Source organism: Lutjanus erythropterus, chromosome 6 (assembly GCF_056507025.1).
Source record: "Lutjanus erythropterus isolate fLutEry1 chromosome 6, fLutEry1.hap2, whole genome shotgun sequence".
NCBI classification, from domain to species: domain Eukaryota; kingdom Metazoa; phylum Chordata; class Actinopteri; order Lutjaniformes; family Lutjanidae; genus Lutjanus; species Lutjanus erythropterus.
Window position 1 is genome coordinate 37,521,031 of NC_139322.1, and position 16,326 is coordinate 37,537,356.

The following is a 16,326-nucleotide window of genomic DNA, read 5'->3' on the forward strand; positions in this document are numbered from 1 at the left end:
GGGTTATCTGACAAGAAAACTGTATTTGTTATGAATCATTACAGAATTGCCTAAATTTGTCTTTCAGTCAAACCACGATGCAATTCACAGAAATAATAATTTACACTTATGTGACTCTCAAACGTTTGCAGGAAACTGGATATAATTCGTACATCAACACAACGTAAATTTAATTTCTTTAACCTTATTGTAGATATATTAATCACCAAACCCTCTTCAAGTCAATTTTGCTAACAAAATTACTAGAATAAAACGCTGCTGCAGGAACAGAAACTCAGTTGTCCTAAGAGGCCCTGACTCTCGAGTTCATCATTCAATTACGGGGACACGCTCGCCCTCTATTTCCGGATGATGGCAGTGTGCAGCGTCAGGGATGCAAGCTGCCGTCAAACCTCGAAGAAGAAGAACGATCCGCACAACCCCAGCTCATGCCACAGGTATACACAAGTTTTTCTGCTACTCATCCATATGGTCAACATGACAGACGGTAGGTTTCTTTTAAAGCCACGTTTCTCAGTTATTTTGTCGGCGAACGGCAAAGGCCAGATTCTATTTAAAAAGATGGCAAGTCACTCATGTCCCACGCTCTGTACGTGTTATTTAGTGCGGGAGCAATACATGACGTCCAAAACAGAAAAGTCAAAGTATATTAAACCATACTGATTCTTGGTGGGTTATAGTGATGCCGAATTAAAGAATGGTTCATACTGATTCGAGGAAGTCTGTGGTTTCAAAGCATTTTACTTGTAGATGAGAATTACACACTGCTAACGCTAAATGGAGAGGTTTCTTGATGGAGTTCAATATGAGGGTGTTGCTAAAATGCACTTAAGTCACGAGAGGCAGAAAGCGAGTGATGGCGTTGAAGCGTCAAAAAATAACTTAATAATTTTTGTGTCATAGAGTAAGCAAGCATAATCAACTATAGAATACCCGTATAGCTACGTAGCAAGCTAGCTAATATGAACTAATGGGGTACCGCTTAGTTAGCTCAGAAAACAATTGGATCTGTCAAACTACCAGACAACCATCTGGTGAGTTTCACCGTTACCTTAGCTACTACTGAGTTCATCTGCTAATATCACACGAGGCTGTCTAATTAATAATACTACACTAATACAGTTCCTGTTTAACAATTTGTTGGGTAATTGTGGTTAAAATTAAGCTAGGTATGTTAACACTGTAGGAGCTAAGTTAACGTTAGCTGACGTGGTTTAGCAAATAGCTGAGAGTGGCTGTCAAACTTGAGCTAACACTAATGTTGCTATCAAGTTTACATTGCAGCAGGCTTGTTTACAGCTCTGATAACTAACTTTGCACTTGTTCAGCTGTGACATTAATGTTCAGAAATGCAACCATAGTCCAAGTAGTGCAGGCATTACACAACATGACCCCATACAGATTGCAACAGAGTGTTCTAGTCTCATACATGTCATTTAAAACATGTCAAAAGCCCCAAGAAATCCAAGTGGGGGTGAAGTATTTTTCCTATTTTTTCAATTTCCCATTGCACCCATGTTAAAAAAAACAAAACAAGATTTATCAATGTTTTCTTGTCTCATGTCCTCATAAAGGGTTCAGTGTTGTCCACAGTTAAACAGAAAATGTGTCACACATGACACATGGAGTTGGATGCAGCACACTGAATGTGCAAAAAGAAATTCTTAACCTTTAGATGGATGTTGGTCAAAGTGACCTGTTGGTTCATCTTCTTTTTTTCTTTAAAAATACTTCATTGTGTCTGTACATATCATTGATGAATTTCTGTTTGTTTAACCATTTGACACCATTTTTTAATTGTTTTTTTTTTTTACATTTTTGCATTTTGCTATCTTTCACACACACAAAATACAGTGGTTACCTGAATAATACACCATGGAACAAAGACCCCATAAATAAGTACAAAATAAATAATGAAAGTGTTGTTAACTGTAGTGTGTGTTGTCCATACATATTTGCCTGTATATTCAGAAATATCCATTTTGTACACATAGTTATAAATGTATATGTAATATAAAAAAAATCATATACATATGTGTATGTATATGATATTTATTTATATTAAAAAAGATAAAGTTTAGGCTTCAATATTCCATTATGGAGATAGAGATGCTGCTACTACAGTTTGTTACAATTCCCCAAAACATCTGCTCAGATGTAATTTTAATATAAAGAAAGCTTTAAGGTATCTTCTGCTTTTTCCAGCCACTTGTTTACCTTGGGAGTTTCCCATTTTTCCCCAGGCTCTCGTTATTTGTCTAAGTGCTGTTATGAAAAGTTCATTTTGTATTCCAGGCATTACTCAATGAACATTGATGTGCAAGTTTGGCGGTCACAGACAGTTGAAAGTAATAGAAATGTGTTATTTTAACTTGTGATACTTATTTATGTTTTCTGTTATTTAATGCCAACATTTATGTGGATTTGTACCAATTTATGCTGCCTTATATTCAAGTACTAATTATTATTTTAGGAAGCAAAAAAAGTGGTACCAGATTATAGTTAACAACCAGCACTTGGACCTCTTAGAACTTTATTATATGTTATAGAGGAGACTTTAATGAGTAATAAATGTTTTCCAGATTTTCAGTTGTAATTTTGTGTGATGTTCACTCCTTTTTTTAATCACAAAATACCTATATTAGAAAAAGCAATTTTGGTTTGATTACATTTAGGCTATTTGTAAAATTTTGCCTTTGAGGGTTTCCTCAAGAATTTTTCTCTCATTAAGAACATATTGAGGACACAGAATCTGATGAGTTTTCTTATGTGTGAGGCTGACCTGCACTTTTGGATAAAAATGCCTGGATTAAATGTGGTTTTTCTCTCTCCACCCTCTCCTCTATCTGTCCTCTCTGGGTCTTATAGGAGGGGCTGTACGTTCAGGTTGGAGATGACCTTTCCGCGGTAGCTGTCTGTTGTTGACCGCTGGTCGTGGCAGCCCTATATGGCGTGCCCTGTCCAGTTCATCTGCCGGGGGCTTCGCACCGTTGGATTAGTTCTCCTTTACTATGTCTTCTCTATAGGCATCACCTTCTATAACAAATGGCTGATGAAGGTAAGTGAAGGAGTTCAGAAAGCACTATTGGTTTTCCAGTAATACCACTGTTCCTCTATGGAGGACTGTACCTGCCAAAATCAAAAGTAATTAAATGACTAAATAGATAAATAATATTCCATTAAATGCACTTAAGTAATATGAATAATAAATGTAGGGATTAATTCATTTTTTAAATGCGACACAGATTGATATTTCAATTTCAGTTTGCTTCTGTATTTATTTACCTTCATTTTAATTATCCTGTTTATGTATTTTCCTATTTAACTTTCATTGTATGTATTAATTCATTAATTTTAAAGTTATTTATTTACATATTTATTTCTTTATTCATTCATCATTGATTTCCCTTTGCATTTTCCCTATTATTTATTTATTTTCCCAAACTTATTCACTTCTGCATTTCTTTTTATATTTAATTTTTATTATTTCATTTCTGCTTCATTATGCAAATTGGGCTGTTGTGTCATGGAGTCAGTTTTTCACTCAGTGGATGATTGACATCGTAGTGTATAGATTAGAGGCTTTTCTCTCTTGGAGGAGGTCTTAAGTAGGTCATCTTCCAGTGTCTCGGGATTCAGGACCCAGAGAAAAATCTGAGACTATTGACAATCCAACTTGACTAGGCCGTCCTACATGACCCTGTCTGTCTCCGTCTTTCAGGGCTTCCACTACCCCCTCTTCATGACGTTAGTCCACCTCACCGTCAACTTCTGCCTGTCGGCTCTGACGCGGCAGGCCATGCAGTGCTGGACAGGGAAACCCCGCATCCTTCTGAGCTGGTCAGATTACCTCCATAAAGTGGCGCCCACAGGTGAGATTTTAGTGGTGTTGAGAGTTTCACCTCCCTCTTCAGAAGGCAGCACAAAGTATTCAGACGATTAGACAAAGAGACTGATAGTCAGCTCTTATCATGTTCACTCACTGACGAAGCTTTCAGTGAAGAGTCCTTAGTACACACTCTTTGACTGAAGTCCATATTGATACAAACGTTACATCAGTTCTAATGGGTAAGATGAAGATAGTGGTTGGCCAATATTTAGAGAGCAGGAAGGCCGGTGGCTGATAAGTAATGCAGATATCAAAACAAAGAGAAGTCATGTGTAATTCCATCATTCTATGCACACTATTGTCTAATATACATGATTATCTTAGCCAGTAACATGTTGTTTTAGATGTGTTTTTTTTAGGAAATGAAATAGAAAAATACACTGGGTTATTCTCTAGATCATTGGTTCCCAACCTGGGGTCTGGGCCCCCCTTAGGGGGGCACCAGAAACGACAGAGGGTCTCCAAGACTTTGTCTGCTCTGAGTTCCTCAAAGTGAGATTTGCATATGTCAACTAAAATCGCAATTTCAGGTTTCCAAAATCAAATTCAAGCACTTTTCAAGAATTTTCAAGGTGCGTTTTCAATCTTTTTCAGCACCTTACAGCTGTTATAAAATACATATTTATACACAAAATGATTTGTGTTAGAATTCTACAGACGGGTGACAAATTAAAGGAAAACAGTCTCATGTTTCAAAATATGTCACCTGTCTGATTTGGCTTAGCATTGGCAAATTTTGTACATTTTAATACATGTTTAAATTATTAATGATTAATCAATAATTTCCTATACAGTCTGCCTCAGCAAATATCTGATCAATTTTACTTCTTTACCTAAAAATTTAACTAACTTCAGTCAGGCTGCAGTTTGTTTTCAAAGTAATGTGACTGCAGTTCCAATCAGTTTCAAGCACTTTATCCAAAATCCAAGCTCTTAAAATTGAAGTCTTTTCGAGGACTTCCAGCACCTGTACAAACCCTTCAGCTGACATAGTCTGTATACAAAACTTAAAAAAAAAGATTTGTTTGTCCTCGATTAAAAATAATAGGTTACTTTCTAGCCTACTAACAACTCTGTGACCTTTCGAGCTCTGTAATAATGAGTCATTATTATTCTTTTGGTAAGAATGAGTGTATATAAATTTTTCTGCTGGCCTGTTAAAAGAAAAAATGTTGATCTTATACTACAACAGACACGTTTACCAGAAGGTTAATGTTCTAAGAATGGAAAAATGATGTTATTTTGGACAGTAAAGCTTTGAAATGAATCACTTATTCTTTTAGTGTGTGTGTTTGCGTATGTGTTCAGGCTGGGGGGGCTCAGCTTACCTCAGATACAAGTAGAGGGGCTCCAAGGTAAAAAGGTTTGGAGCCACTGCTCTAGATTTCAGAATGTGACTGAAAGCCAGGTACCCACATGTCAGAAGCAATGTTGTTCAACTGCATTATTCCAAACTTGAAATAATATATATGTAACACTCATCAGTAACAGTTTAAGATCATATTTTCTGCCATTAGGATGTGAGGAATGTGTTAAAAATGAGAAAAGACTGACATTTAGGCAAAGAGAGTTACAGTGCAGGGCTCCAAACGAACTTTTTCACCACCTTTCTAAAACTCACAAAGGGGAGCGCTAACATTGTTGTGCAGCCGCCACACTGACAGGGCTGCCTGCTGATGTGTCTGCAGACTTTTTTTGATCGTTGGCTTTATGAGTGCAGGCATCGGTTGATGTCGATTATCTCAAAATAGCAGATACTAAAGGTTTTTGTAAGTCACATCTAAAAGTCATACATTCTGTCCCTCTTTTCCCAGCCATGGCTACTGCACTGGATATTGGACTTTCCAACTGGAGCTTCCTCTATATCACCATTAGCTTGTAAGTGTGTGTCTTAGGCTTTTTAATACTATAAATATGTAATAATAAATCAAGCACTACTTCAAACGTAAGGTTATCAGTTTTATATTTACCCAGTTATTGGATATTTCCACTCCCATTGTGTGTCTTTTTTGTGTTATTCAAGGTACACCATGACCAAGTCCTCAGCAGTGCTCTTCATCCTCTTTTTCTCCCTGGTCTTTAAACTAGAGGAGCCGGTGAGTGACCTTAGCATTTGCTGAAACAACGTCCAGTTATACAAAAACTCCATGAAATTCCATGATCATCAAACTGTTTCTGTATGATTTTTGTTCCCTTAATGTGCTGACAGTTTCAGAGAAGGAAGTGCAGTTAGCACACCGCATGTAAGCAACAGGAAATGCTTTTGTTCTGTTTTCTGGATTGTACCTCTGACCTTCATGATGGCTGTAACAGAATAAGTTTGAATTTGTTCAATTTGATGCACTTGCAGCAGTGAAAGTACAATCTCCTGCTGTGTGGACCTGCTAATGCTTCTAAATAGCAGGACCCCATGCTGCTTCTGTCATTATAAAGAATCTCTGAATAGCCATGTTGAGGGAAAAAAATAGTCACAAATCTCCTAGCAATTACAACGAATGCTGGCTTGGTTTTTCAGTAGACGGGTGTTGTTAAGTAATGACTAGCTGAACAACAAAAAGACAGATGCTTGTATGTTGGATGAAAAGGTTAGTTTAGTAATCTGTTGTATAACAGTTTTTAAATTATAAGTAAGAATCACTCATGATGATCCACAGACATTGTTGTGAGCAGTTTCATGTAGGAACTACTTTCATTCTGCAGCAGAATCTACTAGGACTATTTTCTTTCTTAAGCAATATCTACTGGAACTACTTTCTTTCTACTTCTACTGGACAGAAAGTAGTTCCTACATGAAACTGTCTGTGGAATATCTTGAGTAACCGGGTCATGATTTCTGAATTGAATTCTTCAATTTTTTGGGGGGCACTTTAAGCACCACAAGTTGAGTGCCATGTAGTTCTATTATATTCAAGGGAAGGCAGACATCTCTATGGCTGACAACTCACACCCACAACAATCTAGATGGATAAATAGTAGTACAGGCCAGAGGAAAAAGTATGCATTTCTGATTTTGGGATGAATTATCCCTTTAAGTTAGCTCATTTGAGAAAATGCTAGCTAACTAGCTAGGAAATGATTTATGTATGTACTTAATGATTTGCTAACATTAGCCATCAGATGTTGTGTTTTGTTTTTGTCAGCCTTTTTACCACCCTGTCATCCGCTTACCTGCAAGAGCATTCCCCTGAAAAACAAAACTCTTTTAAAAGCTGCTGCTGCAATGACAGGCAGGTGGTTCAGTGAATGTCATAGCGCTGGGACAGCGGCATTATCATCTCCTCCATGACCGCTTCTTTCCACAGTGCCTGCTATTTCTGCAATATTTTCCCCACTCTATTTGGTTGACCAAAGCCAGGCGACAAACCGGCAGAAGTACAGCGTGGTGAACTTTGAGAGGCGGTAACTGCTTCTTACCCCTAGCGCCATTATCGAAACCACATACCCTCATTGAAGTGACTAGAGGTGTCGAGTTTTTTGTGACTAAATACATTGCTTTCTTTAAATTTCAACATATACACAAGTACAGTGCATAACATATCTAAGAAAAGAAAAGGAAAAATTCGACTGAGGTTCCACGTGGTAGCAAGATTGTTCAAAGTGAAAAGAGGCGGGACTTAGGAAGGGTCATTTAGCAAATATTGGCATGCTAATGCTAATGCTAAACTGAGATGGTGAACGTTTTAAATATTATACCTAAACTTTATTAGTGGCAAACTGAGCTCCCGCTCAAGAACAGTACAGAGCTAAGAAAGTCCAATAATGGCTGCAGGGTTGCCAGGTCTGTGTGACAAAATCAGCCCAATGGCAAATCAAAACCAGCCCAAAACCAGTCTAATGGCTAACGAAACCGACTCCAGCAGGTGGAGAATATAGGCTCATCTTATTTGTGTGATTTGTGGGTGTGGGTGTGGGTGTGATATGTGTCTTTGTGTGTATCTGCTGATCTGGAGTCAGTCTGGTAGGATTTAGAAATAGTAAAAAGTAATAGTAACAATTGATATCACATGCAAACTAGGTCTACCTAACCAGCGGACAAAAAAAACTTCATCCTGCAACTTCAACAGTGGCCCAGTTCCACAAAAAAAACCACAGACCTGGCAACCCTGTGTATATGTAACATTTCAACCGATTGTTGAAGAACAAAATGCCATAAACTTGTTTTTAATGCAGTGAAACATTTTACCTGTAAAGATTATTGCCACGGTAAGTGCAGATGAAAAAGATGCATTTTGCCATATTCTCAGTGTTTTTCACTTAGTTTGTGTTCAATCTTCATTTCTTTTCCAGTGTTTATTTTATTTTCTCTTCTCCGGGTTTTTTTTTTTTTTATGGATATCTGAACGTTTCTTATCTCCACTTTTTCTCACCCGTCTCTTCTGTCCCTTTTGTCCAGAACCCATTCCTGATCCTCGTGGTCCTGCTGATCTCCTGTGGTCTGTTTATGTTTACATTTGAGTCTACCCAGTTCGACCTACAGGGATTCATCATGGTGCTGCTGGCGTCCTTCATTGGGGGGATCCGCTGGACCCTCACTCAGGTCCTCATGCAGAAAGCAGAGCTGGGTCAGTTGATGACTATACAATATGTAGTTGCTTTGCCTGTGGGCATTTTAGCCATAAACACCTAAATTCAAATTTGACTTATCAGCTTCTCCACACCTGTGACAATCCAAAAGAATGATGAATATATAGTTTGAACACCTTAATGAAGTCAGTCATCTTGCAATTTGCTTCACAGTCCTTTGAAACCTTTGAAAGAGGCTGTACAGAATACACATCAAGAATTAATCATGAACGCATTGTTTAATGTAATTAAACAGAATATTCGACAGGCAGCAAAGGGAAGAATCGACAAACAAGAATTTTTCATAGACTTTGTTACCTGCATTCTGGTGACTTTTAAAGAATGAAACTGAAAAATTTGCAACAAAGCAAACACTTCACACATCTATTAGACAAGACAGGTGCGTTTGAGAGAACAGGCCAAAGGAAGAAGCCGTCTTAAATAGAGCTTCATGTGAACAAAGAACAGTTTGCCTGATGAAGGTCTCGTACCAAAATGTTGCACACAAATGATATATTGCAAGTTAGACAGTGTGCAGGAGTCCTTTTGCAAAATTTTGATTAGCGCAACATGGAAAGTGACTATTTTGCAAATGTTTTTTATGAGTAAGTTAGTTAGGCTGCTCTTATAAAAAATGTGTCCCTTTCCTTTAAGGCTTTACATAAGAAATGGGAATCCTTCTTACCAAGACATCTGAAATTTGCTTTAGTATTTCTGTCTCTTAGGACACTCACTCATTTCTCTCTCTGTCTTTCATGGGTTGAGGCATGATGTATAAAGAATAAGGTTAGAATAAAGGATAAAGAATAAAGGTGTGAACGGTTCTCTTCTGCGTCAGGAAACAACATTTGGTGTAGCTGTATTTTTGTCCAGTTGGAAATAGTAGACTTTCATAGTCGTAGGGCTTAAACACACTGTACAGTACCAGAAAAAGAAAAAAAAGTTAAAGTTTGTCATAAATTGTGAGAAATGCAGGAGAATTGTAACTTCATTTTCATGTTGTATTTCCTCCAGGCCTTCAGAACCCAATAGACGCCATGTACCACCTACAACCTCTCATGTTCCTTGGCCTCTTCCCACTCTTCCTCTATAATGAAGGTGAGAGCTGTTTTTTTAATCCTTGTTTATTTCTTGTCACTGCATTAAACTGAACTCTTTATGGTAATATATATGGTATTTAAGTGTTTTTCAGTGAGAGATGCCACAGACATGGGTGTAGCTTCCCTGGCTAAACTGTCTTAGTCTTTTATTATGACACTGTACCTGTACTGTAGCTCCAAAGCATATTATTTTTATTATTTTTTAATATTATCCTGGTTAAACATATTATTACCTTCCATAAGCCTCACAATATTCCAATAATATTCAGCCACAACTCAAACACCTTGTACTGGATTTTGAAGATGAATTAACTTTTCCATTCATATGAACCCTTTCTAACTTAATTAGTAACCATCTCAAATCAAGTTATAAAATGTAAGCAAACAATAAATATTTATTTACAGTCAAAGCTGCAAGAATAAAACATAAATCATAGAAAAATTGTACAGATTACACATAAAATAGCATTAAAGGCTTTCTCCCACATTCACATATATAGTAGTTGCTGCAAAACAAACCTTAAACATAGATTTATTTTTCTTAACAACAAGCTTAATTCAACCAATAATAGCAATAACAACAGAGTTTCGGTGTGTTATGGCTAATACACCAATTTAGCTAGCTTACATATATAGGCCTATTCAATACAAACAGAAAAAACTGTGAAGAAAAAGCATAATAATGTAACTCAATATTATACATAAATGACACTAAAACACAGACAAACCTTGTACCATTTTACAACAGGGAGTCTCATTATAGTCACACTACCAAAAGGGAAGTTAAACACCTTACAGGTGTCTGTAACCTGCTGCTCTGGAACTTTTTGTTTTCAGTTTAATATTCATTAATCATTTTCATTTATTGAAAAAGTTAAGAAAACTCAAAAGTCTATTGTACTAAGTTGCCTTGAAATTTTGAGTTGTGAGCCCAACTCAAATTCAAAGTTTTACCAACTACTGGTCTTTTTTTTTTTTCAGATAGTTTACTTTTTTTGAAGTGTTTGGGCTGTAGACTCCCCAAATTGTTTTTTATTTTAAATTATTGAGTAGATACACTGAAGTGAAATTGAATGCTTACTGTTTTTTTTTTATTATTATTAAAACCATTTAATTTTCAGGCACCAAAATAAATATATAATAAATAAATTAGATTCACTGTGACCAGTTTTATTTATTTATTTATTTTTTTCTAAAACTCAATTCAAATTTCTTTAAAGAGGAGGAAAAGTAAATTATCTCAACTAAAGTTTATAGATTGGCAAAATTTTTAAAAGTTTATTTCAAAAGTCAAAAAGTTTGAGTTGGGCTCAAAACTCACTACTGCAGTACGTTGCCTTCAAATTTTGAGTTGTCTCAACTATTTTTTACAGTGTAAAGTGATTATTATATTCTGCCACTGTAAACATATATAGCCAATACAGTTCTAAAAATTTTTAATATTTTGTCAACTAATATCTGTCATAGCCTACGTCTATAGCTCATTGCCTTTTCCTTAAATTTTGACGGTGGCTCGTCTTCTTGAGTCTCTATAAGCTCAGAGAAAAGAGAGAATTTAATAATTGAAGCTCCAGACAGTTTGTTATTTTCTTTTTTTGGTCAAACATGGCTCTTTTGATCATAAAGGTTGCAGACCTCTGCTTTAAATCCAACTATAGCTCTATCTTTCTGTCACTGTTTTCACTGTGTCTCAGTTTTTTCTAATGCATCATCATCTACAAATCCCCCCAAATTTATAAATAAACCTTTGCTTGTTCAAGCAGCGCTAGCAGTGTCGTTCAACAAGTGCTATGTCTTTCTTAGAGAAAATGTCTTTATCTAACTCAAACCTGAAAATCGTGGAATATACATGAACTAGTCTTCTAACCAACCAGTGGAAACATCCATGTAGCTTCTCCTGTCTTGTCTTGTCTCCAGGGTTGAACCTCAGCACTTCAGAAAAGTTATTCCGGGTGACGGAGCTCTCACCTCTCCTGCATTCACTCCTCTTACTGAGTATCGGCGGCTCGCTGGCCTTCGGTTTAGGCTTCTCAGAGTTCCTGCTGGTCTCCCGGACCTCCAGCCTCACTTTGTCCATATCAGGGATCTTTAAGGTACTGTTTAATTCTGTGTGTAGTGTGACTTTGTTGTTGAATCATTTAAAGTTATTGTCATTATTATTAATCTGCCTGGACAGCTTTAGTTTTCTGCTGCGTAGAGAACATTCGATCTTTGTAATTCCTCACAGGGCTGCAGAGTTCTGGTCTTGCTCAGACCTTTTTGATTCTTTTGTCCCTTTTATTGCCTTGTGTTTTTTTCTGTAGGAGGTGTGCACTCTGCTTTTGGCAGCATCTCTGATGGGAGACAAAATGAGCATGCTTAACTGGCTGGGATTCGCTGTGTGTCTGTGTGGCATTTCATTACACGTGGGACTCAAGACATATTATTCCAAAAGTAAGAGCGTGTTTTATTGTTATTATTATTTCCACCGGGCGTAAGCCTTGAGGGGATCATGAATTTGGTTGTGTGAGTGTTAACATCTGTCTTTCATGGACTGTGGTGAGCTTGGTTTTTGAAGCTCACCTGAAGATATCTGAATGAAAATGGGTTCTGTGGCCACAGTTTTGGACAGAATCCCACCAGCTTTGGCATGCAGTATAAATTTGTTATTTTCACCTATTGTGAAAATGGTACATTTGAATATTCCTGCATAGTGTAGCCCCTAAACATTGTTCAATTTGCGTTATAGGGTTTTGCTGGAAAACCAAGACTCTTGTGGATTTAATGAGCCCAACTGTACTCATGTGTGATGATGTTTGTCGCCACAGTGGCTGTTTCATTTCTGTAAAACTTGAACACGATAGTGGTTATTTGTTAGAATTGAATTCAGTCACTCAAATGTCTTGCTTTGTCCCCAGCCAAAAGATATTCAGTTTACTGTCAGAAAGTGGTAAAGAAACCGCAAAATATTCTCAGAAGAAGCTGGAATCAGAGAAGTTTGACTTGCTTTTCTTAAAAAGTTACTTAAACCGATTCATCGATAATCTAAATAGTTTGTGATTAATTTAACAATCGATTACTTGATTAATTGTTGCAGCTCTAGTTTGAATTGAGAAGGCTGGAAGTTCACCCCAAAATTAGACAGAGATATTTAGTTTACTGTCATAAAGTGGTAAAGAAACCACAAAACAAGAGAAGGGAGACATCACTGGCTCTCCAGTGTATTTTATAGTCCAGGATGTTTGATTACAATACCATTACACTATCTTAAAGAAAACTAAGACTATCCTGTACATACACTTAAGTAAGAATTTGCATGCATGTAGATAGGAAAACTTAGACTATACTATCCAAAATAAACTTAATTCAAAACTTTGCAAATCTCTCCTGGTTGCATCTGGCAGTTGTGGTGACATTGCAGTAGGTGCTTCACCATCTGTTGCCTGATTGTTATCTGCACTTTACTGAGTCTTCTAGTTTCAATAGTTTAACAAGACATCTACTTCACTGAAAAGTTCATTCTTAGGCTTCAAGTTTCCACATTACGCTTGTGTCTGATTGGCTTCAAAAGTCCTTGTGATGCCACACACTCCTGCCCATATGTACACATGAACGTGGAAAAACATCCTCAGCAACTAATTAAACAAAGTGTTTGAGTGGTGGAGACTTTAAGAAGTGCTGATAATGTTGGTAAAGTTGATTTCTGTGATATTTTCCATCAGATAAGGGCCCGTCTTTAAGGCAGCTCAGCAGCAAGAGCCCAGAGCTCGAGTTGCCATTACTGCGACAGAACGGAGACGAAAAAGAGGATTCGGCAGCTGATGAAGATGAGGAGCAAGAGATCACTCATCACTGACATCACGGGATACGGGGCCATTGAAGTCTAGACTGTCTTCATACTACTCCTACCTTTACAACTCTTCCATCAGATGGTTTGAATAGTGACGTCGAAGCTGTAGAGCTTCTGGAAACTGTTGTGTTTGAGACACACTGCCACAAAAAAAGAGGGAACAGCCTCTTCACTTCAGCTCTTTTCTTCCACCGATCATATCTTCAGGCCCGGCTCGTCCCGGGGCCTCTCTATCAGCTGTACATAAACTGTGGACTTGACACAAGTTATGGTCTTTTGCCTTAGGGGAGCTTCAAAAATGTAGCTAATACATGCAAGTGTCAACAAAGTATGATGTATGGAGGGAGAGGGTGTTAACAGCTTTAAAGGGATACTCTGACACCTTGAATTGTAGTGGGTCATTTTTCTTTGCTAGATACTTGTCACACTGTGGGAATATCTTTTTACTCTGTTATATATGTGTATGTATTCTGTGAAGTGCTACAGGTTCCCACAGAATAAGATGTGAGGAAAGGGGCCTCGTTACAGAAACTTCATAAGTCTGAATTCCTGTCTCATCTCAGTTTCGAATGATATTTAGGATTTTTTTCATGAAATATTACGATTGAAAGGCTTCTCAAATCATATGATGATGTTTTAGGTGTTATGATGAAGGTCTTTGTATTTCTTAATGGAGTATACTGCAGGGATTAACAATACCAAAAACTCACGGGATGATAAAACCACTACAAAAAGTCCATGATAAGATACGTCACAATATTAAGAAACAAAGAAAAATGACAACTTGAAAAAAATGTTCTTTATTTAATAAGAAATCTGATGTTTACAGTATTTTTTGTTCGCATACAAATAGTTAGCCATGACGGAACAATATGCAAACAAACATTGCCATAGGGCTGAAACGATTGATTATTTTCATTGTCGATTGATCTGTTGATGAATTTTGCAATATTTCTTTTAGTCTTTTGGTCAGAAAATTGTGAAAAATGTCTCACAACGCCCAAGATGATGTCTTTATTGTCATAAAGGAGTAAAGAAACCAGAAAATACTCACATTTAAGAAGCTGGAGTCAGAGAATTTTTTTTTTTTTTGTTAAAAATAACTCAAATTGATGAACTAATTATCAAAATAGTTGGCAGATATAAAGTTCAGTAATCAGTAATAGATTGCATTGCTGCAGCTCAACAATGCAGCCGTCAGTAGCAGTCCTTTTTTATAAAATAAAACAAAAAAAGATTAAATAATTGTCATCACAGTAGATGTTCACACAGTTTAGCAGTGTTGAGACTTTTTTATTGCGAGATCTTGATATTCCATATATTGTTACATCCTTTGTATTCCATATTTCGACTGGCAGGACAATTAATCAGATTTGATCAACGTGCTACATCTGCAGTCCTCAAAAGTCAGAATACTGCCACCCGTCACCTCTTGCTGCTTACAATCTTTTTCCAGGGCTGATAATTGGGGAAAAAAAGGTGGGGTTGTGTTATCCTCCACTGACTGAGTAATGTCTAGTCAAATTTTATTTATATAGCCCAGTATCACAAATCAGCCTCAAGGGGCTTTACAATATGTAGAGTGTGCGGCACCCCCTGTCTTTTAGATCCTCAAAAGAGTAAGAAAATGATCAGTGAAGCTAAAACTTAACTCCTGACCTGGCTTGATTGACAGGTGAAGTGAGACAGCTGTTGTCAAGGTATATTTGAAACTTAAGATGGGACAAGCAGTTAGTACATGTTTCTGTAACGAGGTCCCTAAAGGACAAGTGTATGAACTATTTAATGAGGTTACAAGTGTCTGGTTTAAGGACAATCAACTAGAATTTGACGTGTCACGGTATCCTAATAATGCAGAGTGGGAACCTAACTTCATATGACATTTTCTCCCTTAACTGTGTAGCCTGATTCCCAAAGAAGGGATATCCTTAATTTATTTTGTGTAAAAACAAGATAATAATAGATGTATAATATAGTTCCTCAGATTCCTATTTTTGCTGATGGCTTTACTTTTCTCCGGTGTGGACTGAGTTATCAAAGCTAACTGTACAATTTCTTGCAGTTAGATTAATGAGTCTGTAGGGCTGCAACTTCCAATGATGATCAATACATTTTGAATTCTGTTATTCTCGATTGAAGGACCAGTGTGGAGGATTTAGTGGCATCTTGCCGCGAGGTCGCAGATTGCAGCCAACCGAATACCAACTGCCTCGCCCTTCCCTTCCAAATGCGTGGGATGCTTCAAGTGGTCAAGTCGTGAGAACACCGCTGCTAGGCAACGGCATCATGGACGCCAAAATTGTTGGCGTCTAGAAGCCACCGAGGCTAATTTAGCAAGCTAGAGCTATGCCTCTGCAGGACATACAAAGACAGAATGAAAAGGATTATTAGGAATATCAGTATTTTCCTTAGACATTATAAAATGGAAACTTTATTTAACTAAAAGGGACAGTTCACAACAACACAACTGGAGATGTCAGCTATAAAGATGTCTGCCTTCTCTACAATATAATGGGACTAAATGACACTTGGCTTGTGGCGCTCAAAGCACCAAAAAAAATTGATTTGAAAAACTCAATACCAGTATCTGTTTGCAAAAGTCATGACCTCGATACTCAAGATAATTCACACATATTGTTGTGAGCAGTTTCATGTAGGAACTATTTTCTTTCTAGAAGACAGAAAGTAGTTTGGTTGATTCTACTGCAGAAAGAAAGTAGTTCCTTCAAATGTATTTTTCTGGTGCTCTGAGCACCACAAGCCAAGTGCCATTTAGTCACATTATATTTTAGAGAAGGGAAACATCTCTACTGCCGATATCACCAAAACTTTGCAACTTGCACACAAAAAACAATCTAGATGGAATTGTGAACATCATAAGCGTGACTCAATTTGATGGCAGAAAAACCTACGGTAGCTGCAAAACTCACGAAAAATGTGAAAGG

General features: G+C 37.2%; 1 protein-coding gene across 2 annotated transcripts; it reads left to right on the plus strand.

Moving 5' to 3' along the window:
* The first annotated feature begins 310 nt into the window (after positions 1–310).
* Positions 311–14,225, plus strand: LOC146325679 (solute carrier family 35 member H1-like). Of its 2 annotated transcripts, none has more exons than XM_084721813.1 (10): positions 311–437; positions 2,869–3,058; positions 3,722–3,872; positions 5,704–5,767; positions 5,913–5,985; positions 8,283–8,451; positions 9,467–9,550; positions 11,470–11,645; positions 11,856–11,985; positions 13,254–14,225. In XM_084721813.1, exons 2-10 carry the CDS (start codon positions 2,948–2,950, stop codon positions 13,385–13,387), a joined length of 1,092 nt encoding a protein of 363 aa, XP_084577939.1. In that variant the 5' UTR covers positions 311–437; positions 2,869–2,947; the 3' UTR covers positions 13,388–14,225. The 2 variants fall into 2 exon arrangements, with proteins under 2 accessions (XP_084577939.1, XP_084577940.1); XM_084721814.1 differs by having other exon boundaries at positions 338–487.
* Positions 14,226–16,326: the final 2,101 nt, after the last annotated feature.